The 25,475-nt window shown below is 43.1% G+C and overlaps 1 protein-coding gene across 6 annotated transcripts in view; it reads left to right on the forward strand.

The window, feature by feature from the left end:
* Positions 1–25,475, forward strand: part of rap1gap2a (RAP1 GTPase activating protein 2a) — a 516,227-nt gene that overhangs the window by 219,736 nt on the left and 271,016 nt on the right. For 4 of the 6 annotated variants that reach the window (XM_043718315.1, XM_043718320.1, XM_043718319.1 and 1 more), the window contains one exon: positions 14,510–14,545. In XM_043718315.1, coding sequence (XP_043574250.1) covers positions 14,510–14,545 — 36 coding nt within the window. The other 2 variants (XM_043718322.1, XM_043718323.1) reach the window with 2 other exon arrangements.

Genomic DNA, 25,475 nt, shown 5'->3' on the forward strand with positions numbered 1-25,475 from the left:
GAGCTGAAATGACTAGTTAGGTTGGATGGATCACCTGAGTCCACTACGTACAGTGAATTAGACAGAGATTTTTTGTAATAGAGAGGGAATCGGAAATGCTGTCACACCCCAGTGCATCGGGGTAACTGCAATGGCATGATTGATAGTACATGGTGAATACATTCCAGTCAGCGTGACCTGAATTCACTTAAGAAACAGCTGAATGCTATAACATGAAAACAAGGAGGGTGATATTTTGAAAAGGGGAAATCAAATGGGCCTCTTTATCTGACTTTATCTTGCGACCCACTGGACATCTTCAAGCTTCTGATTTCCCATTTCAAATTAGTTCCTTTATCTCCACAAATAGAATGCTTCGTTTTAATGGGACAAGTACCACACTGCGAAAATTATGTGGCAATAGACATGTACAATGTTGTCTGTCATTGTGTGAACTTTATCTGACTGCCACAGTTTTAGATCTGGGCCTGGATTTTCCGGGAACTGAATTCCCTTGCCAAAACCGCATTGATACTCAGGAAGTGCATGGTGAGACCTGGATGAACCTTCACTCTCAAATTCTGCCTCTGCCTGCCCTGACTCAATACAATTGCATTGCTCTTGCCTCTAGTTTGAAGCATTTGTGTTTGCTACATTTAACATAGTCACTGGCCAAGCAGAGTGGAAGTCTGTGAGTGACAATTCAGGATCCTACAATATTTAGAGTTGTACAACATAAGACACCCAGATTGAAGCCTTAATAGTATCTGCTAATTTTTATCTTACTGTGGAAAACCCTGCATTATTCACATATATCAAAGCTGTACATAATTTCATCCTCTTCTGTGGGTCCTCTCATGGTTACAAATGCCAATTTGGGATTGGCATGAATTGTCCACAGAACTAGCAATTCATAGTGTCTTGACACGATGACACTTGCCAAAATGGCACTTAGCCAAAATACCATAAGATTGACCCCTGTATATCACCCAGTGTGGAGATGCTTTCAATGGTGCAATAGCCATCTGTTTTCAAGTGTTGGATGGATGTGTTTAAAGTTGACTGACTTTTCAGTAATTGCACTTTTACACCATCAGATAACTTCTGCAGATTTAAAGAATAGCTACCAGGAAGTGCAACCCCACCCTTGACTTCCAGCTGTACACACCCATAGCATGTGTAGCAGTAGTACCAGTAAACCTGACTCTTCCCTTTTTTCAAAAAATAATATATCAATGGTTAACTAAGTCAGTAACCTTTGAATGAGGCAGTGTGATTCACTTGATTGTTGCACTTTAAATCCATTCATTACCTTTCCCTGCATTTGACACATTCATATTAGTGCTATAATGCCCTGTGATCTCCTCATTCCTTTGACTATTAGCTTCTGTTTCATCAACTTCACTTAACCCCATTATTGTCAGCTGGATTTTATGCTGTCAACATGCATCATCCTGCAATTCCTTCCTTCCACCTCATCTGTTTCCACCTGTTTTGTCCTGGATGGTGTTACATTTTTGTGAGTCGGTGGAGCTGCACTCATTCTGGAAAACAGGGAATATTTCATCACTTTCCTGACCTGTGCCTTGTCAATAATGCACAAGTTTTGGGATGGTCAGGGGGGCTGAGTCACTTACCACAGAATTCCTAACCTCTGATCTGCTTTTATAATAGTAACCATATTTACATGGCTGGTCCAGTTTCAGGTCAATGGTAACTCCCCAGGATGTTGCCAATGAGAGATTCAGCGAATGCAATGTCATCGAATGTCAAAAGGAGATGGTTCAATTTTCCCTTGTTGGAGCTGGTCATTTCCTGGCACTTGTATGGTATGAGCATTATTTTCCACTTATCTGTCCAAGTCTGGATATTGTCCAGGTCTTGATGTGGATGGACATTGACTGCTTTCAGATCTAAGGAGTTGTGAATGATGCTGAACATTGTACCAGTGAACATGCCTCCTTACAATCTTATGATGGAATTAATCCAGAAGGATTTATTAGCTACATTAGCAGCATTATAATACATTGTGTGGTGTCCCTGTCTTCAAGAAACAAGCATTTCTCCTGAGTGATTGACACTTACTAAAGGAAAGAAAACTTTGCATTTCTGTAGCACCTGCCATGACCAGATGTTTTAAGTGTTTCCATCAATGAATTACTTTGTTTGAATTGTAGTCACTCAGATACATTGATCGTCCTCACCTATTGCAGTGTTTTCCTGTTAAATGTCTCATGGTTTGACAGCTCATACTTGAAATGACAATACCCTGCTGACATGTATCTACTACATCAACACTCTGCTACTTCCACAACATGAGAAGCACAAATAGTTGGGCAAGTAATTTAATTCCCAGGAACAGGACAATTGGGCTGTGTTAGAGACAGGGAAGTATCATGCAAGAGAGTGGTCCAATGTTTGATGGCAGATCAGGCATGGGCTAAACATCCAGCCAGATGGAAGGATCTGAAAGGGATTAGGACACAATCTCCATTTACGTCCATTAATCCTGAACTGATTCCAATGTGGTCCATTTTTGGGGAGGTGTTGGTCTGGTAGTGTTATCACTGGATTGTTAATCCAGATACGCCGGTAATGTTCTGGGAAGCCAGGTTTGAATCCTGCCATGGAAGGCAGTGGAATTTGAATTGAATAAAAATCTAGAATTAAGAGTCTAATGTTGACCATGAAACCATTGTCGATTGTGAGGAAATCTGTTCATTATTGCCCTTTATGGAAGGAAACTAAGCCGGTCTGGCCCAAAATGTGACTCCAGACCCACAGCAATGGGGTTCACTCTCAACTTAATAAATGGTGGCCTAGGCAGCAACACCCCCATTGCATGAATGAATAAAAAAAATTATCATTGGGACCGACGTTAAGGAGAAAGTTTGAATGTCCAGAGGTAATCCAGAAACTGTCGTTTTCAACAGATTTGTGTTCCCATTCCTGAAAGGGCAGCACCGTACTTCCTGTTCTGAAGAGGAGTCATATGAGACTTGACACATTAACTCTGTTTTTCTCTCCACAGATACTGCCAAACTGTTGAGTTTCTCCAGATTCTCTATGTTTATAAGAAAATACTTCTGTTCCATGTTAGGCCAAGCTTTGCTGTTGAAGGTCAATCATAACAGCAAACCTAAATGATTAAGAGACATGCACCTCTTTGTTCTATAGAGGTTTTGGAAGTGCCAATTTAGGTAGCGCCACACATTAGCAATGCTCTCCTCCAAGCTGTCCATAAGACATCGAGAGGCCATTCCAAGTGATGAAGACAACCTAGATAGACAAGGGAGGTCAGTGCCCCCAAGTGCCTCAAGAAAGCTCTAGCTCTGGTGGGAACCAGAGCATGAATGATCTGCTGCACCCTGTCACAGATGTGTGTCACTGTGTACTCAATGCTTCCTGCACCTATGAGTTAATGTTTGAAGGTTGCCATTGTAGAGGACTGTTACACACAAGACCAGGTGTCAACCTTTCAGCAGATGCCTCATTGGAAGTCAATGAATGTCATTTCATTGCACTGACCCGTACAGGCACGACAGTAGTACTGTCCCTTACCACATCTGCCAGCATTCACCATGAAACATAAAAGGAGCTGCAACTCTCAGCAGTTCACACATCACCAGGTCTCTGTTTTTTTCCAATACAACTGGAATGTAGCACTTCTCCCCAAAGACTTACAAGGGCCTAGTACATGCCAACAAAAGGTTGATTGTTGAGTTTGAGCTCATAACACCACAAGTGTTTACTAACAATCAACCAGATTACTCATGACTTAGACTTTTCATGAGCTGATCAGCATGGAAATGCTTCAATCCTAACACTGTAAGCATTTGCACTCACCAGAATGACTCCATGACTCAGAAAATGGCTATTTTCTGATGGAGCCAAGTTAGTAAAGAGGCTCATACTCATTGGATGAGGTCTACCTTACCACGATGACTGCAATCAGTTTGACAGACTCTCCTTCTCAACCTCTCCCCACCAGAGGCATGATGACCCTGAGGATAAACTATATACTCTCTTGAGAGTAGCCCTATGGTCTGGTAAGACTATGGCAACTTTACCATCTTACCTTACCATTGTCATACCTCATATATAGACTGAAATTTGTGAACTGATGTGTTTGTCCAACAAGATTGGATATTTGGAAATAATTTCAGCGTCCTGGGGTATTAGTGAGCATTCATGACATGCTAATGAATGTAAAACATGTTCCCACCAATTACAATTGAGAAACTCAACCAGCCCAAAACATTTTAAGCACTTAATAGCAAATGTATAACCCGCCAATGGGGATGAACAGAAATTTTGATTCCAACCCTACCTTCCAAAAGGTCTGGATATCCTGAAAATTCAACCAGAAAGGAACCTAATGTCCCGGCCCATGCAGGTTCTGACCTTGTTATATTGTAGTTGCTGAATAGGTTTAGCAGAAGTGAAACAGGTGTGAAAATGTTACGTGAAAAATGACACATAATTCAGTGATTAATAGACCCTCAATGTAATGAATGAAAATAAAAACACGAGTAAGAGAATCCACACTGTGTTCGAACTCCTAGTTGGACAAATGGATCCAGAACACTCCCTCTGGTTTTGTGCTCTTCAAAACTCTCATTTGGTAGGAGGATAAGAACTGTAACTTGGTATCTGCAAGTAAGATTGGATGAGCAGGAAATCACGGATTCACAAAGCAGAGTGTTTAACTGAACCAAAACCTTTTGTAATGGAAAAATGTCATTAACATTCAGTTGGCTTAATTTAGCAAAGTGGACCAGACGTTAAAGGGACACTGTTTCAGAAGCATGAGTTACAGATTTGACATTTATCCAAAGTACTGTCTTCCTATTCAGAGAAGAATAGGTGAGTTCTCCTCATTGACTAAGACCAAGTTATCTCTGGATGGGAATCACCAATAAGAAATTATTTGATTCATCGAATATAAAGTGTGTTGAAAGATTTTAACGCAGATGTTAAAACATTTAAATAACACCTGACCATGAAGCAAAGGGAAAATAATGCGCCACTGCAAGAAATCATTTAAGGAAATCAAATTGAAACAGGAACTGACAGAAGAGACCAATCCACAGCAAAAATGATCAGATATTCTGTCTCCGAAATAAGACTTTTCTTTAAAGGTCTATTCTACTTCTTAAAAATTGAAATATTTTAGCACAACCTGAGATAAAACATTGTTATTTCCTCAGCTGAATGATTGCTGAATGATTTAGCCTGATAAATCTAGAAATGGGTAAATTTAAAAGGGAAACCTTTTACTGCAACTTAAAATGTAGTCCACACAATCTCCGTTGAAATAAGCAAAAGCTACCATACTAAATATAGTTAAAAAAAGATTCAAGAGCTTGTGAACCTCTGATTTCAGAACATCTCATATGTGCTTCTAGGCCTAGAGCTTGCTTGATCATCTTACGTTTGCTGGTCTTGGTGATGGAAGCATTTGAAACACCAGTAACTTTTGCTGGAAAATGTTCCTGTGCAGTCACTTGGATTAGAAAAAGAATAGACCACGTTCACATATGACACGTGCTTCCATACTCCTCCACCTTTCCAATTGCAGTGTAGGCTATACAACTGAGGCAAAACCTTTCACCAATGCATTGATACAGGGTTAATGATGGGAATAATAACACTTAAAGAAGCTCGATACCATCCAGAGCAAAGCAGCCTGTCAAACTGACATCCCATTTGCTACATTCAACAACCCCTCCCTCTATCCCTGGGGCATAGTGCAAGGTCTCTCCAAGACCCATTGGAGTAACTCACCAAGGGTCCTACGACAGCACCTTCCAAGGACGTGACTGCTACCACCTAGAAGTACAAGGACAGTAGATGCAGCAAGCCACACACCATTTTGAGCTGAAACTATATCGCTGTTCTTTTACCATCGCTGGGTCAAAACACTGGGATTCCCTCCACAACAGCACTGTGGGTGTACAGGAGCTCTGAAGCAGGCTATCACGATTCCAGAAGGTGGCTCACGGCCAACTTCTCAAGCATTTGGGGAGGGAATGTAGGTGTTTGTCCAGCCAGGGTGGCCACATCCCGATAGCAGTGGATATCTACCCCAAGGCAGGCCTAAACCTTTAAGAAAGATGGGCTAAACGTCCAAGGAGGAAGGTTAGAAAAAACAGCCAATGGGATTCTTCTAGGTAACCTGATGTTTACTTCCAGGGTCTGACTCTTATTTTTGAAATGGTATCAGAAAGGAGAGGACCTGCTCTTACTTACAGACAGGCTAATAATTGAAAATGCTGAGTCTAAACCGTAGAATTCAAAAAAAAGCATGGAGGTCCAGTGTTTGGGACCACAAGTTTTGTTTTTGTGAGTGTGATTTGTCCTCTCCCTTTCCTATAATAGGCTTTTATAACCCATCAAGGAACAGTTTACCTTTCACTCTGACTGGGTACAGATGCAAATATTTTGACAAAGAGAAGGGATATAAAATCTCGCTGCTCTGTGAAACAACATCAGCTATATTGGCTGCAGGTTCTAAACTCAGTCACTGCTCAGTTCCTCAAATACAAACCAATGCAAACAAATGTTTCAGTTACATTAGAATTCTGTCCAGCAAGCCAGACCTTCCTGATTCAGTTCACCTACAAATCAATAGCCCAGCATGAGGGCAACGTCTCTTTAATTTGCTATTTCGATATGAATATAGCAAAAATGAATAAGGGGCCAAAATGAATAAGTGGGTGGCACGGTGGCTGAGTGGTTAGCACTGCTGCCTCTCAGCACCAGCGACACAGATTCAATTCCAGCCTTGGGTGACTGTCTGTGTGGAGTTTATACATTTTCCCCGGGTCTGTGTGGATTTTCTCCGGGTGCTCCGGTTTTCACCCATAGTCCAAGGATGTGTATATTAGGTGAATTGACCATGGGAAATTGCCCATAGTGTTCAGGGATGTGTAGGTTAGCTGCATTAATCAAGGGAAATGTAGAGTAATAGAGCAGGGGAATGAGTCTGGGTGGGTTACTCTGTGGGATCAAAGGGCTGGTATCCACACTGTAGGGATTCTAGGAAAGCACTTTGGACATTCTACCAATCTCTTGCATCCAGTGGAACCTCCAATTGCCCATTACAAGAAATATTGCCATTACAGGAACAGATTGGGGATGGGGTCTTCTCTATTCTGGGCAGAACTAACTCTTGGGTTGGATGAATCAGGTGGTTTGGGGGATCCTGCTCTGGGAGGAACTATAGATATCAGGAAGAACTGGGAGCCGGGGTGGGGTGACCCTTGAAATAGTAGGATTGGTGCTGTGTGACAGGAGGGAATAGTCACCAGAGCAAAACTAAACCTGCCAACACAAAGACTCTTGTTCATGGACTGGAAGGAAAATCCAGAGGATTACGGGAGAGGCTGTGCACTGTCTTGGGGTTGGAGTAGGACCTTGGGCCCTGCTTCAGGGATGCTTTGACTCTAGGACTTCTCAGACACTAGTGTAATCCTGGCATAATCTCTTGGGATATCACAGTCCCAGGAGATTTGGTTCCAGGTTGCTCTTTAATGATGTATGGTGTACAATATGTTGGCAGGGCAATAGACAGATAATATGGTCAAATGTATTTGTCCATGTACATCAGTGAACACAGTTTTGCATAATTTAGGATGTTGTTGTTTCCATTGTCCTACTAACAGTTAATGGTTGCCAGAGTTACAGAACTCCTAATGCAAATGCAGTGAGGCAGCTTCTCTATTCATTGATAAACCTGTGCTGGAGTGACCCACCTTCTAACAATCACATGGTACTTTCCAAATTCTTTGTCAAACAGATGAAGAGGCTCTTAAAACCAGAACTGAAAAAATAACAATGTGCAAGAACTTGCAATTATCTATTAGTGGAACAGGGTCCCAGAGCTTTCTCTGTTCCACCACCCCAATTACGTGTATAAATGGTGTTTCTGTACTACTGAGCAGCAGAATATTCTGCCCTATTCTGTCTTTCACATCTGACAGCACTTCATAGAGGAAAAAGTGGATGCCAACAGTGATGGCAGAAATGGAGAAGGTGGTCAAGAAAGTCGGTTTTGGTGGGGGGTGGAGGGGTGGCATGTGAAGCTAGTTTGGAGTGGAAGGTTTTAGCAAGAGTGTAAATCTGATATGACTGATGGATCTGTCACTACTTCAACGGCAAGGGAAGATAGAAATGCATGTGAGGCCCTAGATTGAAAAACGCAGCCGAAGATAGAGTACTGAACATGATTGCCAAGATAAGGTACCGTGTAAATGAGGATGAGTGGCTGATGGTTTTGTACTGGGACACAAGGCTTGTTGCACACAGTAGGAGGAGGTGACTGGGACTAAGATTGAAACCAGAGTGCAGGCCTCAGATGGTTTGTTTCTGAGATCAAATTAAATTAGCAGCAGCAGCCTTCATGAGAAACAATCTTAAATTCCCCCAACTATTCCAGCAGTTGTTGGTAGAGCACATGGCCATGAGTACTGTAATTGCTGGCAAACAAATGTGAAATGTGGCCCTATAGACAAACTGAAGATGCAGTGTGAAACTTTGCCAGGAACATAGGAGTGTAATGTATGGAATGCAATCACGCAGGCCTAGTTTTTCCAGTCAGCATGATTTTAACGCTGGTATTAACGCATTTTAAATAACACCGTTTTGTAGCACCGATCAGAAAGTATATGCATCTTGGTTAAATTGTAAGCCGGGATTTCATACTCGATTATTTTCCATGGAAAATATAAATATTTCTGAAGTTTCACGCATGCTCGTTTACATCAAAGCCAAATCCCGGGGGTGAAAGGCCAATAGATTTACTCTTGCCCAGTGCCCAGATTGTTCCAGGAATGGCAACATGAGATTGTTCCCAGTTTGTCTCCACTCAAACATTCTTTAAACATCTTTCACAGTAACTACAGCTGGAGCAGCTAGCAGGGGGAGAAAGTATGTGTCAATAGTTGACTTGTGAGAAATAATACTCCACAGATGCATTGGAGATTGGAAGGGAGATAGTCAACATCATTGCTCCTGGCGCACATTGGCAGGGAATGGTGGGAAAATGCAGACTCCCAGCTGGTGATTTTCCATCCATGAAATCATATGGTCATGATCCTGGGGCCAGGTCTCCCAGTGTGTGTTCCCATTGCTTAGAAGTACTCAACTAGAAATTCTCCTCCGTGATTTGAAGCATATGAAAGGCCAGGGTAATATTTCCAGATCCAAATCAATTGGATTGAAGTCGGTTTAATTTGATCCAAATATTTCCCAACTCAACAACTTTTCAGATGCGTTGTGAGCTTTCTACCTCTTTTGATTGGATTGTTCAAAGATTGCATATGTTTTTGGACTTTGGTGTGTTTTAAGGTTTAAAATAAAGTCACCTGAGTCCCAGTGGGCCATAGCATCTTACGAGAATTTGATTGCACATAGAAAGCTCATTCGTAGGCTGAAGATGAGTGAGATCGGCCTATCTGTGGTTTTTGGAGTTTCACAATGATCATAATTCTCTGTGGTTGATTTCTCCTCTGGCACTTAAGTAAGTATGGATCAAGGTTTAGCAGAGAGTCTTACAATAGGGGATGAGTGGAGGGGTCAACAACTGGCATAGAGGAGGTCTGACCTTTACTATAGAGTATTGTGCACAGCATTCATCACCTCATTTTAAGGAAGATAGTTCAGAAAGAAGTTTACTGGATTGATACCTGGAAGAGGCAGATAATCTTGTGGTGAAAGTGAGGACTGCAGATGCTGGAGATCAGAGTCGAGAGTGTGATGCTGGAAAAGCACAGCAGGTCAGGCAGCATCCAAGGAGCAGGAGAATCGACGTTTCGAGCAAAAGCCCTTCATCAGGAATGAGGCTGGGAGCCGAGAGATAAATGAAAGTGCAATAGGTGAATGGAGGTGGTGGGTAATGGTAAAACGTCAGAGGGGAGGGCGGAGCGGATAGGTGGGAAGGAAGATGGACAGGTAGGACAGGTCATGGAGGTGATACCAAGTTGGAAGGTTGGATTTGGGGTAAGGTGGGGAGAGAGAAAATGTGGAAACTGGTGAAATCCACATTGATGCCATGGGGTTGCAGGGTCCCAAGGTGGAAGATGGGGCGTTCTTCCTCCAGGCTTCGGGTCATTAGGGAGTGGTGATGGAGGAGGCCCAGGACCTGCTTGTCCTTGGCGGAGTGGGAGGGGGAGTTGAAGTGTTTGGCCATGGGATAGTGGGGTTGGTTGGTGCGGGTGTCCCAGAGACGTTCTCTGAACCACTCTGTGAGTAGGCATCCTGTCTCCACAATGTAGAGGAGACCACATTGGGAGCAATGGTTACAGTAAATGACATGTGGAAGAGCAGGTGAAATTTTGATGTATGTGAAAGGGGGGGGGGGGGGGGGGGGGGGGGGGGGGGGGGGGGGGAGGTGTGCGCACAGTTCTTGCAGTTCCTGGGGTGGCAGAGGAAGGTGCCAGGAGGGGAGGTTGTGTTGGTAGGGAGCATCGAGCTGACAAGGGAGTCGTGGAGGGAACAGTCTCCACAGAAAGCGGAGAGGAGTGCAAAGAGAAATATATCTCTGGTGGTGGAGTGCGTTAGTAGGTGGCAGAAATGGCGGAGGATGATGCATTGTACACAGAGGTTGGTGGGGTGGAAGGTGAGGGGGTTTCTGTCCTTGTTGCGGTTGGAGGGGTAGGGTTTGAGGTGTGGAGGTGTGGGAAGTGGATGGGATGTGCTAGAGGGCATCATCAACTACGTGGGAGGGGAAATTACGGTCTTTAAAGAAGGAGGCCATCTGGTGTGTACTGTGGTGGAACTAGTCGTCCTGGGAGCAGATGCAGCAGAGGCGGAGGAATTGAGAATAAGGGATAGCAATCTTACAGGAGGCAGGATGGGAGGAGGTGTAGTTCAGGTAGCTGTGGGAGTTGGTAGGTTTTAAAAGATGTCAGTGTTGAGTTGGTCACCGCTGATGGAAGTGAAGAGGTCCGGGAAGGGGAGAGACGTGTCAGAGATGATCCAGGTGAATTTAAAATCAGAGTGGAAAGTGTTTGTGAAGTTGATGAACCGTTCAACGTCCTTGTGGGAGCACAAGGTGGCGCCAATGCCGTCATCAATGTAGCAGAGGAAAAGTTGTGGAATGATGCAGGTGTAACTATGGAAGATGGACTGTTCTACGTAGCCGACAAAAAAAAGGCATAACTGGGGCCAGCGGGAGGACCAGTTCCCCCACAGAGCACACCAGATGGCCTCCTACATGGTTGATGATGCCCTCTAGTGCATCTCATCCACTTCCCGCACCTCTGCCCTCAAACCCTCAACGTCCTCGTAGGAGCACGAGGTGGCGCCAATGCAGTCATCAATGTTATGGAGGAAAAGGTGGGAAATGGTGTTGGTGTAACAGTGGAAGATGGAATCTTCCACTTGGCCAAAAAAAGACAGGCATAAGTGCGGCCCAGCGAGTGCCCATGGCTATCCCTTTTGTCTGTTGGAAGTGAGAGGATCCAGGTGAAAGGGGTAGCCATGGGCACTCGCTGGGCCCCACTTATGCCTGTCTTTTTTTGGCCAAGTGGAAGATTCCATCTTCCATTGTTACACCAACACCATTCCCCACCTTTTCCTCCACAACATTGATGACTGCATTGGCGCCACCTCGTGCTCCTACGAGGATGTTGAACAGTTCATCAACTTCACCAACACATTCCTCCCCAACCTTAAATTCACCTGTACCATCTCTGACACCTCTCTCCCCTTCCTGGACCTCCCCATCTCCATCAGCGACGACCGACTCAACACTTACATCTTCTACACACCTACCAAGTCCCACAGCTACCTGGACTACACCTCCTCCCATCCTGCCTCCTGTAAAAACGCTAAGCCTTAATCCCAATTCCTCCGCCTCTGCTGTATCTGCTCCCAGGAGGACCAGTTCCCCCACAGAGCACACCAGATGGCCTCCTTCTTTAAAGACCGTAATTTCCCCTCCTACGTGATTGATGATGCCCTCTAGTGCATCTCATCCACTTCCTGCGCCTCTGCCCTCAAACCCCACCCTCCAACCGCAAAAAGGACAGAAACCCCCCCAGTCCTGACCTTCCACCCCACCAAACTCCGTGCACATCGCATCATCCTCCGCCATTTCTGCCACCTACAAACGCACTCCACCACCAGAGGTATATTTCCTTCTGCACCCCTATCTGCTTTCTGTGAAGACCATTCCCTCTGCGACTCCTCATCAGGTCCACGGCCTACACCAACCCACCCTCCCATCCTGGCACCTTCCCTTGCCACAGCAGGAATTGCAAAAACTGTGCGCACACCTCCACCCTCACCTCCATCCAAGGCCCCAAAGGAGCCTTCCATATCCATCAAAGTTCCACTTCCACACATGGCGTTTACTGTATCTGTTGCCCCTGATGCGGTCTCCTCTACACTGGGGATACAGGCCGCCTACTCACAGAACGCTTCAGAGAACATCTCTGGGGCACCCGCACCAACCAACCCCACTGTCCCGTGGCCAAACACCTCAATTCCCCCTCCCACTCCATCAAGGACATGCAGGTCCTGGGCCATCTCCATTGCCAAATCCTAACTACCCAATGTCAGGTGGAAGAATGCCTCATCTTCCGCCTTGGGACCCTGCAACCCCATGGCACCAATGTGGATTTCACCAGTTTCATCATTTCCCCTCCCCCCACCTCATTCCAGATCCAACCTTCCAACTCGGCACCGCCCAACCTGACCTGTCCTACCTGTCCATCTTTCTTCCCACCTATTTGCTCCACCCTCCCCTCTGACCTATCACCTTTACCCCCACCTCCATACACCTTTCACACTCTCAGCTACCTTCCCCCCAGCCCCACTCCACTCCCATTTATCTCTCCAAACCCTCGGCTCCCAGCCTCATTCTTGATGAAGGGCTTTTGCCCAAAACTTCAATTCTCCTACTCTTCGGATGCTGCCTGACTTGCTGTGCTTTTCCAGCGCCAGACTCTTGACACAGATAATCTTGTGGGGGAAGATCGGGCAGGTTAGGCTTGTATCCACTGAAGTTTCGAAGAATGAGAGACAACCTGCTTGAAATGTATTGAATCCCGAAAGGTCTGGATGGGGTAGCTGTGGCAAGGGTGTTTCCTCTTATGGGAGAATCGAGAATCGGGGTCACTGATTAAAAGTCAGGGGTCTTACTCTATGACATAGAGTAAGCAAAATTTTTCATCTGAATCATGAGTCTTTGGAACTGTCTCCCTGTACAGGTGGTAGAAGAAGAGTCTTTGAATTACTTTAAGGCAGAACTAGATAGATTCTTAGTGTCTTCCAGTCATATAGAGTTGTACAGCATGGAAACAGATCCTTTGGCCCAACTCGTCCACGCTAACCAGAAATCCTAAATTAATCTAGTCCCATTTGCCAGCATTTGGCCATATCTCTCTAAACCCTTCCTTTTCATATGCCCATCCAGATGCCTTTTACACGTTGTAATTGTACCAGCCTCCTCTATCTCGTATTAAACCAGGAAGTGAAAAGTTATCAGGTGCCGGTGGGTATGTGGATTTCAGATTGTAAACAGATCAGCCATGACCCTGTGGAATGGTGGAGCAAGCTCAAGATGAATGGCCTACTGCTGATTCATGTGTCGGTATTTACAGTGAAGCTTCCAGGTCCTAACTCTACAACGAAGAAGGGCTTATGCCCGAAACGTCGATTCTTCTGTTCCCTGGATGCTGCCTGACCTGCTGCGCTTTTCCAGCAACACATTTTCAGCTCTGATCTCCAGCATCTGCAGACCTCACTTTCTCCTAACTCTACAAAGGAAAGGAAAATAATCAAAACTTATCTGAAGTTGTCTTTTCTGCTTCTGATTTTCTTCCAACTTAAATGTATTGAATGGGAACATGGCTTCCCTGCTCAGTTCACGTAGTGGTGGGAATCTGGAGATATTGTTGGACAGTTAATGATAGACAATCTGCACACTTAGGGCACCAGTTGGCTTTCGGTAGCTGCCTTCTGCTGTTCACTTGGAATAGGAGGTTAAAATGTAAAATAGTGAGACCCAAATTAAACACTGGTACTGAAAGTGAGGGAGGCAGTGGTTTAGTATTTAGTAAATTCACTGGATCAGCAATCCAGAACCACATGGGCAATCTTCTGGGCACATTGTTTCAAAATCCCATCATGACAGACCGTGAAATTTGAATACAATAAAATCTGGAATGGAGATCTGGTTGACTAATGCGATGTAAGAAGGGAAAGCTGCTGACCTTGCTTAATCAGATCTACTTGTGACTCCAGACAGGCAGCAAAGTGGTTGAATCTGAAGTGTCCTGTGGACAATAAGAACTGGCCTCATCAACACCCACATTCTGCAGATAAATTTAAAAAGAACCTCTCAGCTTTTAATTGCCTGTTCACCTGGTTCCAGTGAGACAGAGAAGTTTAAAATCAGTCTCCCTCATGTGCCATTCTCCGAAAGAACAGTTATATCGAGTCAAAAGGATATCTACTGTTGGACATATTAACTTCAGTCCAGTGCTTGTGGGTGATCTATAGTTTTTGTTTTGTTTTTCAGGATTGACAAATCTACTGTGGCTGCCTTAAGACAGAGGTGAGCTCTTTCATTTGGACATTGCCTTCTTTGATCGTGGATACAGTGCAATATGGTCTGTTACTGTAGGTTCTAACAATGTTTCATTCTTTCAGGTCAGGATGTTATGTAAACGGTGTTCTGTGCTGCTGTTGTTCAAGTTGAATATTCTGCAATTGCTTACCTCCTTTCAGCTGATTTATTTAAATGAACTTGAAGTCTGGATTTTTTTTAAACCCACTGTGAAATGCTATGGTTTCCAGGGCCAGAGCACGCATTGTTTCTGTAAAATAATTGGATGTGTTCTGTTCACACCTCAACAGCCAATTCTGGGAGGCCATCACTATTTTTTGCTATTGTCTGATGTTTAGCAAGAGTTTATTGCTTAGCTGTTGTCATGATAAAACCTCGTTTTAAAGTTGTCATGTTTGTCTGCAATTATCACATGGACTTCCCTCAGCTGAGATGAATCTTCGGTAAAGCCCATCTTCCCTTTCACCACCCTGAAGAATTGACTCAAAACTGCGATTTGTGCAATTTCTCCTCTGTCTCCAATGGTCTCCTTGTCAGGTTATGTCAGGAGAACCTTGTAGGAATTCTGTTGCATGTGATTGCAGTTTCTCTATTAACGCTCATATTGACAATTAAGCTTTTCTGGGTGTCTATATTTAACACAGTCATTAACTCTATTAAACCCATTTAAAATTAACTGTATATTGGCCCAGGATTTCTCTATGATTTCTACCTGGCTTACAGTGGAATTTGTTTGGAAGGAAATGAAATTGTGCAAAACATTTTGGAACTTGAAGTGTAAGCGAACATGCAAAAACTTCCCACTTGAGTTTTCCAGATTTCATTCACGTTCAATGGTCGGTTTGCCCAAAGAAATAAGTGATTCAGTGCCTGAGCAAATCCAAGATTGAGGAAGAACGCATTAAAGCACCCTTACAGGAACAAAGAGATGCGCCCCAAATGTGGGTTAAATATAGAACCATGAAAATGACACTGTTTAAGAAGCCCTAATAAACAGGGGTGATCACTGAAGAATAACACTGTACACAATGAGGAAGCCAAAGTATTAAAATAGTTTTAAGATCTCTTTAATGAGCTGCAGTGCCACAGTGTTTAATTAACCTAACTGGCCTTTAAAGAGACACTCGAATAAAAGCAAAATGTTGAGGATGCTGGAAATCTGAAACAAACATAGAGAGTGCTGGAGAAACTCAGCAAGTCTGGCAGCATCTGTGGTAAAAGAACTAGTTAACTTTTCAGGTCAGCTATGCCTTTTCTTCATAATTGAGTGCTGAAGTTATATGTCAGAGAAATCCACACTGATGCAAAGGGAACTTTGAGATTATTACTGATCAACAATCATGTCAGCACCAGCCCATTTTGTACAGGTGTTTTTGCAGAGCAATGGTAGAATTGCCCCAGTGAGATTTCTGTGCTTGCAGACTTAATGACTAACACACAGCATCTTCCAGATGGTCAAGCTGTTGGTTCTGAATATGACCTTTTGGAGCAGATTATTCGAGAGGCTGAGCTAGTCTGAAAAGTCAGTGTGATCCTATCTCAATGATGAATGTTTCCTCCTCATAGAAATCTGAGATACCAAATGTCCAGAGCAAGAATAAAGCTCAAATCAGTGACTTCATCAACTTGGTCTATTGCCCCAGAAATGTTCAATCTCACCAGTTATTTACTTCACTCCACACCCTTTCATCAGTAACACAGCACTGGCTCACTGAATCGAACATGGCAATATTGGAGGAGGCTATTCATTCCATAATGTCTGTGCTGTCTCCTACAAAGAACTAGGCAGTTAACCCCCCTCCCCTGCTCTTTGCACAGAGCCCCTCCAATCTCGAACTTTCAGATATAGATCTGATTTTCATTTGAAACGTACTGTTGAATGTGCTTTAACCACCATTTCAGGCAATGTGTTCCAAGTCATCATAATTTACAGGGTTTAAAAGAAATCTCCTAATTTTTCTCCAGGATTTTGTCATGTTATTTTAATTCTATGTTTTTATGGTCTTCCTGATAATGAAGACAGCCTTTTCCCATCTACTATGTCAAATCCCTCAATAATTTTGGAACACATCAATTAAATATCCCTTTAACCTTCTCTGCTCTTGGAATAAAATCGTAGCCTCTGTCATTACTCCAGATAATTCAAGTCTATACCGAGCAGAATGTATACTGCCTCTTAACAATTAACCTATTTCACAAGCGAATGTGTTTTGTATTGGATGAGTCAAAAAATTAGATGCTATTCTTAAACATTCCACTCATAGCAAAACATATACGGAAGCAAAAGTACTATTTATTGGCACAGGGTGATGATGTGAGTGAACACACTGTCCTTTCACTTCCATGATTTGAGTTTGAATCCAATCAGTAATGTTTGAGGTTAGCCTTCTTCCAAAGAAAGTCTCAAGTTAAATATTGATGCTTTCAACCATTTCCAATTTGGCACAGCTTTGCAGCAGGAGAAAGTGAGGACTGCAGATGCTGGAGATCAGAGTCAAGAGTGTGCCACTGAAAAAGCACAGTAGGTTAGGCAGCATCCAAGGAGCAGGGGAATCAACATTTCAGGCATAACCCCTTAATCACGAATTGGCTTATGCCTGAAACGTTGATTCTCCTGCTTTTCGGATGCTGTCTGACCTGCTGTGCTTTCCACCGCCACACACTCGACCCATAGCTTTGCAGCACAAAGCTATCAGCTCAAATAAAAGTCTCACTCAGAAAATATGTGACAATGGTTAGAGGATAATGTGGAATAAGCACAGAAGAGACTGAGTGCACATTTTGTTGCAGAATAGATGGGGCTTAAGTCTGCATCTGATCCACATCATGTTTAACCTTGAAGGAATTGGTGCCGGTACATCAATAGTTTTTTTTTTAGATTAGATTACTTACAGTGTGGAAACAGGCCCTTCGGCCCAACAAGTCCACACCGACCCGCCGAAGCGTAACCCACCCAGACCCATTCTCCTACATTTACCCCTTCACCTAACACTACGGGCAATTTAGCATGGCCAATTCACCTAACCCCTGCACATTTTTGGATTGTGGGAGGAAACCGGAGCACCCGGAGGAGACACGGGGAGAATGTGCAAACTCCACACAGAGAGTCGCCTGAGGCGGGAATTGAACCCAGGTCTCTGGCGCTGTGAAGCAGCAGTGCTAACCACTGTGCTACCGTGCCGCCCATCTGCATGAATTTGAATGAGACAATTAATGCTTTTTAAAAGCTATCCATTTGGATCGTTGGAAAGTTTTAACAAACATTTTTATTTTCCTTTTCTAAGCACAGAGTCTTTGTCAAATCCTTTCTGAACATCTTTTCCAAGATTCCACCATTGCCACCATGGTATGTGGTAGTAAAATATGCTGGTGTTCTGCTGTAATACACACATTTGCTCCCATAACATACAGATGAAACACAGTTCACATAGTAATGAAGAATACAACAAACTTAGAATCATAGAGGTTTATAGCACAGAAAAGAGGCCATTCCACCCTTTCTGTCAAAAACAATCACCTGACTATTCCAATCCCGTGTTAAGGCACTTGACCCATAGCCATGTATCACAAGTGCACGTTTAAATATTTCTTCAATGTTGTGAGGGTTTCTGTATCTAACACCCTTACAGACAGAAAGTTCCAGATTCCCACCACCCTCTGAATGAAAGGCTTTTTCCTGATATCCCCTCTAAACTTCCAGTTTTTATGACACCACTTGATATCTATGTATGTACATGATGATCACTGGCACTTATGTGTCAGGGTACAAGCTAAGCAATTCTAGCACCCTTTCCTGAGTGTGTAATGCTGCAAGGGAATAGAGCTGTGTAGCATAGAAACTTTGATACAGCAATGACATTATTAGCATGTCCCTTAAATGTATATTGTACGTGTGCTGTGAGACAGAACACAGCATCCCATAACCCTGAGCCTGATCTATCCTGTCCTGCTGCACTGTTGTATTTGACAATATTGTTTTTAGTTTACTTGCCTTCACCTCTTAAGCTTCTTACAGATTTCTGTAAACCTCTTTCTCAAACAGCACTTTTCAAAGCTGCAGAGTCCTAGCTTACCAAGCAGTAAGTTAGAATTCACCCAAGACACTGCAGTTCAGTCAGTACAGTCTGAGAGGCTTGCAGTATTCTTTATATCATGATGATCAGAATTATTTACTGTATAGAGGCGGGTTCTGATCATCTGATGACCTGTGGTTTTGACAAATTAATTATGATAATGGTATACCATACTACTGTGAAAGGTTTCTACTTAAAGAGCAGATTTTTAAAATTATGCTAATTGGTCATGATAACAAAATAATAAACTACACAATTGGACCAGCGAAGAAGGTTACTTCAGAGTACAACGAGATCTTGATCAAATGGACTGAGAAATGGCAGATCGAGTTTAATTTAGATAAATGCAAGGTGCTGCATTTTGGAAAAGCAAATCAGAGCAGGATTTATAAATTTAATGGTAAGGTCCTAGGAAGTGTTGCTGAACAAAGAGATCTTGGAGTGCAGGTTCATACTTCTTTGAAAGTAGAGACACAGGTAGATAGGATAGTGAGGCAGGCGTTTGATATGCTTTCCTTTATTGGTCAGAGCATTGAGTATAGGAGTTGGGAGGTCATGTTGCAGCTGTACAGAAGGTTGGTTCAGCCACGTTTGGAATATTGCGTGCAATTCTGGTCTCCTTCCTATCAGAAGGATGTTGTGAAACTTGAAAGGGTTCAGAAAAGATTTAAAAGGATGTTGCCAGGGTTGGAGGATTTGAGCTATAGGGAGAGGCTGAATAGACCGGGACTGTTTTCCCTGGAGCAGCAGAGGTTGAGAGGTGACTTTATAGAGGTTTACAAAATCATGAGGGGCAAGGTCTTTTCCCTGGGCTGGGAGAATCCAGAACTAGAGGGTATAGGTTTAGGGTGAGAGAAGAAAGATAGAAAAGGGATGTAAGGAGCAACATTTTCATGCAGAGGGTGGTGCATGTATGGAATGAGCTGTTAGAGGAAGTGGTGAAAGCTGGTACAATTACAACAGTTAAAAGGTATCTAGATAGGTATATGAATGGGAATGATATAGAGGGAAATGGGCCAAATGATGGCAAATGGGACTAGATTAATCTAGGATATCTAGTTGACATTGGCGAGATGGACTGAAGGGTCTGTTTCTATGCTGTACATTTCTGTGACTCTGACTCTATCTGCGTATCTATCTATTTCATTCTCCCTCATTTAGTTCCCTACCTTTCCCTCTGAAGGCACCTACATTATACACCTCTATTATGTATCTAAGCAACTTCTCCATTCTAACCATTCTCTGGGTAAAGAAGTTTATTACACTAGCCTTTTGTTTTATGACAAGCAATTTCCTGTTTTAAATCTCTCTGGATCCTTTTCAATACATTTTCAAAATATAATAGATCTTCCAATAGTAAAAGCTCAATAAAACCTGTGTGCACCTTGGTAACCATGAAATAGAAATTAAGTATTTAATCTCCTGCTAAACATCCAATTAAGTTTAATTGCCTAATGGTTACTGCATAGATTCAGCATCAAACTGCGTAAACGATAACTTTTTGATGACTAATATGGAGTTTATACATTTTATTCAACTTGACTAAATATTAATCTCATGTTGTTAACCATTGCAGAGAAAAGATACAATCCAATCTGTGTGAACACATTGAGTGACCAGAAGAGACTGTATCAACTCATGTAAACATAATATCATTAAATTTACAGGCTCAGAAGGCCATTCAGCCCTATGTTTCTATGCCAGCTGTGAAAGAGCAAACAAGGCTAATCCTCTGCCAGCTTTTGATCTGACCCCTTATATCTTACAACACTTTATGTGTCCATATTCAAGAACATTCAAATGTAACAGGGTTAGGGTTAGACATGTTGAGAGAGACATGTTGTTGAAGCCTTTTATCTGGGACTCATCAGGACAAATACAAGAATGCCAAATTTCAAACTGTCACAACAATTTACACTACAGGAGAAAAGGAGGCTGATAGGTTGGCAAGTCAATTCTGATTGGTTGAGGGATTGCCATGGAAAATTTGGGCTAAATAGCCTACTTCTGGACTAATGGAGAGGGCCAAGGGAATTACATGTTCCCCAGGCTCTCATAAGCAGGAACTGTTCTCCATGAACAAAATAATATATTCAAGACTTGCAACTTTAATGAATTACACAGCAGCCTCATTCCAGACTCTTTTACAAATGGAAATATTGGATGTAGGTTTGCTCGCTGAGCTGGAAAATTCATTTCCAGACGTTTTGTCACCCAACTAGGTAACATCTTCAGTGGGCCTCTGGGGCAAGCACTGCTGATGATTCCTGCTTTTTATTTATTATGGAAGTATTTCCACATCCACCTATTAGGTCACCCCTCCCAGCCTTCTCTGCTCCAAAAAAAATCCCATTTTAATCAGAATTTTCTGACAGTTATAGCTTTTTAGCTCTCGTACCATCATTATAAATTATTATAGCAATGTCCCCCATTGACGCCATCATTTTTGTAATGTTGTTCATCAGTGGTGACTCGTATTACAAACTTTGGAAATTCAAGAATTCTGAATCTAGTTATGAATAAAATGCTAAAGAGGTGGCTGTAGAATTTTCATCTGAAAAATTAAATTTGTGCAGGCACAGGCTGGATAGGTTCTGATATATACAGATGTGACACAGGACATCCAGAAAATGTGACTGATTTTTAAAATTTTCATTTTAATGCAATGTCACTTCCTTGTCTTAGATGAGCTGTGAAATTGTCTGGGAAGCAGCTGAAATGTTTTGTAATTTGCAATGTGTTTCTTTCTTTCTCATTAACACAGTAGCTGCAGGTTAGTTATCACTAACTCACCAGGAATTAATTTAACACCGCTGATGGCAGTTAGAGAGGAAATGAGTAATCACACGTCAGTCATTTCCACCATAAATGGAGAAGCCACGGTAAGCCACAGCAATCCCAGAAAAGTCAAGGTGAGGTATTGAGACTGGGGTACCTCAGGTTCCAAGAGATCAATTGTGTTAGGGGATTCTCTAGTCTGAGGTACAGACAGACGTTTCTGTGGCCAGCAGCGAAAAATCAGAATGATGTGTTGCTTCCCTGGTGCCAGGATCAAGGATGTCTCAGAGAGGGTGCAGAATGTTCTCAAGGGGGAGAGGGCCAAGCCAAAGGTCATTGTCCATATTGGAACCAATGACAAAGGAAGGGAAAAGGTTGAGATTCTGAAGGGAGATTACAGAGAGTTTGGCAGGAATTTGAAATGGAGGTCCTCAAGGATAGTAATATCTGGATTACTCCCAGCGCTACAAGCTAGTGAGGGCAAGAATAGGAGGATAGAGTAGATGAATGCATGGCTGAGGAGCTGGTGTATGGGAGAAAGATTCACATTTTTGGATCATTGGAATCTCTTTTGGGGTAGAAGTGACCTGTACAAGAAGGATGGATTGCACCTGAATTGGAAGGGGTCTAATATACTGGCAGGGAGATTTGCTAGAGCTGCTCAGGAGGATTTAAACTAGTAAGGTGGGCGTGTGGGACCCAGGGAGATTGGGCGGGTGGGACCCAGGGAGATAGTGAGGAAAGAGATCAATCTGAGACTGGTACAGTTGAGAACAGAAGCGAGTCAGTCAGGGCAGGCAGGGCCAAGGTAGGACTAATAAATAAAACTGCATTTATTTCAATGCAAGGGGCCTAACAGGGAAGGCAGATGAACTCAGGGCATGGTTAGGAACATGGGACTGGGATATCGTAGCAATTACAGAGACATGGCTCAGGGATGGGCTGGACTGGCAGCTGAATGTTCCAGGATACAAATGCTCCAGGAAGGATAGAAAGAGAGGCAAGAGAGGAGAGAGAGTGCCATTTTTGATAAGGGATAGCATTACAGCTGCGCTGAGGGAGGATATTCCTGGAAATACATCCAGGGAAGTTATTTGGGTGGAACTGAGAAATAAGAAAGGGATGATAACCTTTTTGGGATTGTATTATAGACCCCCCAATAGTCAGAGGGAAATTGAGAAACAAACTTGTAAGGAATCTCAGCTATCTGTAAGAATAATAGGGTAGTTATGGTAGGGGATTTTAACTTTCCAAACATCGACAGGGACTGCCATAGTGTTAAGGGTTTAGATGGAGAAGAATTTGTTAAGTGTGTACAAGAAAATTTCTGATTCAGTATATGGATGTACCTACTCTTGGGAAATAAGGCAGGGCAGGTGACTGAGGTGTCAGTGGGGGAGCGCTTTGGGGCCAGAGACCATAATTCTATTAGATTTAGAATAGTGATGGAAAAGGATAGACCAGATCTAAAAGTTGAAGTTCTAAATTGGAGAAAGGCCAATTTTGACGGTACTAGGCAAGAACTTTCAAAAGCTGATTGGAGGCAGATGTCGCAGATAAAGGGACAGCTGGAAAATGGGAAGTCTTTTTGCTTTCATTGAGGATGGCGTTACCCTTTGATTTACAATAGATACATGGCAGAAAAACAGACCATTTGACTTAACCAGTCATGCCAGTGCCTTTGACCCACTCAAGCTCCTCGTATCCTTCTTTGTCTAAATCTACCATTATCCCCCTCTATTTCAGAATGTTCACATTCAAGGGTATGGGTTAGCTCAATTAGATTAGATTAGATTAGATTACTTACAGTGTGGAAACAGGCCCATCGGCCCAACAAGTCCACACCGACCCGCCGAAGCGAAACCCACCCATACCCCTACATTTACCCCCTACCTAACACTATGGGCAATTTAGCATGGCCAATTCACCTGACCTGCACATTTTTGGACTGTGGGAGGAAACCGGAGCACCCGGAGGAAACCCACGCAGACACGGGGAGAACGTGCAAACTCCACACAGTCAGTCGCCTGAGGCGGGAATTGAACCCGGGTCTCTGGCGCTGTGAGGCAGCAGTGCTAACCACTGTGCCACCGTGCCACCGTGCAGCTCAGTTGACTGGACACCTGGTTTGCGATGCCAACTGAGGTTACCATGAAATCCCTCCTTTCCAAATTCTCCCCTCACCTGAGGCGTGGTGACCCTCAGGTTAAACCACCACCAGACATCTCTCTGTCACTCCCCCTCTCTCTTTGGTCCTCTGGGACCAAGGCTACTTTATTTTACTTTTATGTTTGTTTCATTCTTTCATGGAATGTGGTCCTCAGTGGAAAGGATAGCATTTGATGTACAACCCTAACTGACTTTGGACTGGGTGGTCTGTTTCACGGGCAGTTAATAGTTAACTGCATTGCTCAGCATCTAGAGTCACCAGCTAACAATGAGAGGACATTTGTGAACAAGTGGGTTTTTCCAATTTCTGATATTTATCATGTCATCCTTGATACTACCTTCATCATTCCAGATTCTATAAATTGGATTTGAAATCCCTAATTGACATGGTGGGATTTGAACCCATCTCTACTGGAATCTCATTTTGAACACAGAGCGTTAGCCTGGATCTGTGGATAACCTGTCCAGTGACATTGCCACTGTATCACCATTTCCCTGTAGTGGTTGGATGAACACAAACATAGAAAGTAGCAGAAGTTTAGCTTTCTAAATAACTGATTCAGTCAGTCTATTTGTGAGACATTGAACTGTATCCTCAGCAAATAATTCCACTTAAAAGGATGTGAATTTATCTGCCATATAGGCTGGGATTTCTTTCACTGGAGTGTGGGAGGTTGAGAGGTGACCTTATAGAGGTTTATAAGATCATGAGGGGTATAGAAAAGGTGAATGGCAAATGTCCTTTCCCGAGGGTTGGGGATTTCAAGACTAGGGGCATATTTTTTAAGGTGGGAGAAGAGAGATTTATAAAAGACATGAGGGGTGATTTTATAATACAGAGACTGTATCAGGTGGGCTACCAAAGGAAGTGGTGGATATAGATACAGTTACAACGTTTAAAAGATAACTACATGAATAAGAAATGTGTGGAGGGATATGGACCAAGTGCAGGCAGGTGGGAGTGGTTTAGTTTGGGAATAAGGTCAGCATGGACTGATTGGACCGAAGGGTCTGTTTCCATTCTGTCCTAGCCAAAAGCTCTCTCTCTCCCCCTGACTGCAACGATTCAAGTCAGTGACTTACTGCTACCCTCTCAAGGGCAATTCGGAATGGGTAACAACTGTTGGTCTTCCATCTCAAGAAGGAATATGAAAAAAGCAAGTTTTACTGATCCAAAGGCCAAATACTGCAAATGGAAATCTGAAATAGAAACAGAAAATGTTGATCACACTCAGCAGATCTGGCAACTTCTGTAGAAAGAGAAAAATAGAATTCATGTTTCAAGTCGATGTCCTTTCATTTTAAAGTTTACCTGTTAGTTGTCTCAATGCTATTGGGAGGGCCTTACTGCGTGCAAAAGAGCTCTTAGTTGTTCCTGTAAAACATCTTCCCCATGGCACACGGACTGCAGCGGTTCAAGAAGGCAGCTCACCACCACCTTCTCAAGGGCGACTAGGGACAGGCAATAAATGCTGGCTAATCAGCGACATCTCACGAGTGAATTTTTAAAAAAATTACAAACAATCCAGCTCGCTTCTCACCCAAACCTCCTTTTGTTAGATCAGCTGAAGAGAAAGCCCAAAAGTCAATTATATTTTTCACAATTGTCACTCCTCCTCCATGCACTGCAATTTAGAAGCGTTGAAACCAACAGGAAGGATATGGTTTAACGTTACAATTGTTATAGGGATATCGGTATGTCCACGCTAAAGGAATGGTTCATCATTCCTTTCCAATTCTGGTCAATTCTTGATCAGTTGGCTTTACATTATCATTAGCATATATTCCAAAATAGGGTAGAAATTACAGAATTGAGGAAGGATAGGGAACAGAAGGAGGCGATGCAGCCCATCGGGTCTTATTGACTGTGATTTGTTTTGTCAACTATTAATGATCCA

The sequence above is a fragment of the Chiloscyllium plagiosum genome, chromosome 28 (assembly GCF_004010195.1).
Source record: "Chiloscyllium plagiosum isolate BGI_BamShark_2017 chromosome 28, ASM401019v2, whole genome shotgun sequence".
In the NCBI taxonomy this organism is placed as follows: Eukaryota; Metazoa; Chordata; class Chondrichthyes; order Orectolobiformes; family Hemiscylliidae; genus Chiloscyllium; species Chiloscyllium plagiosum.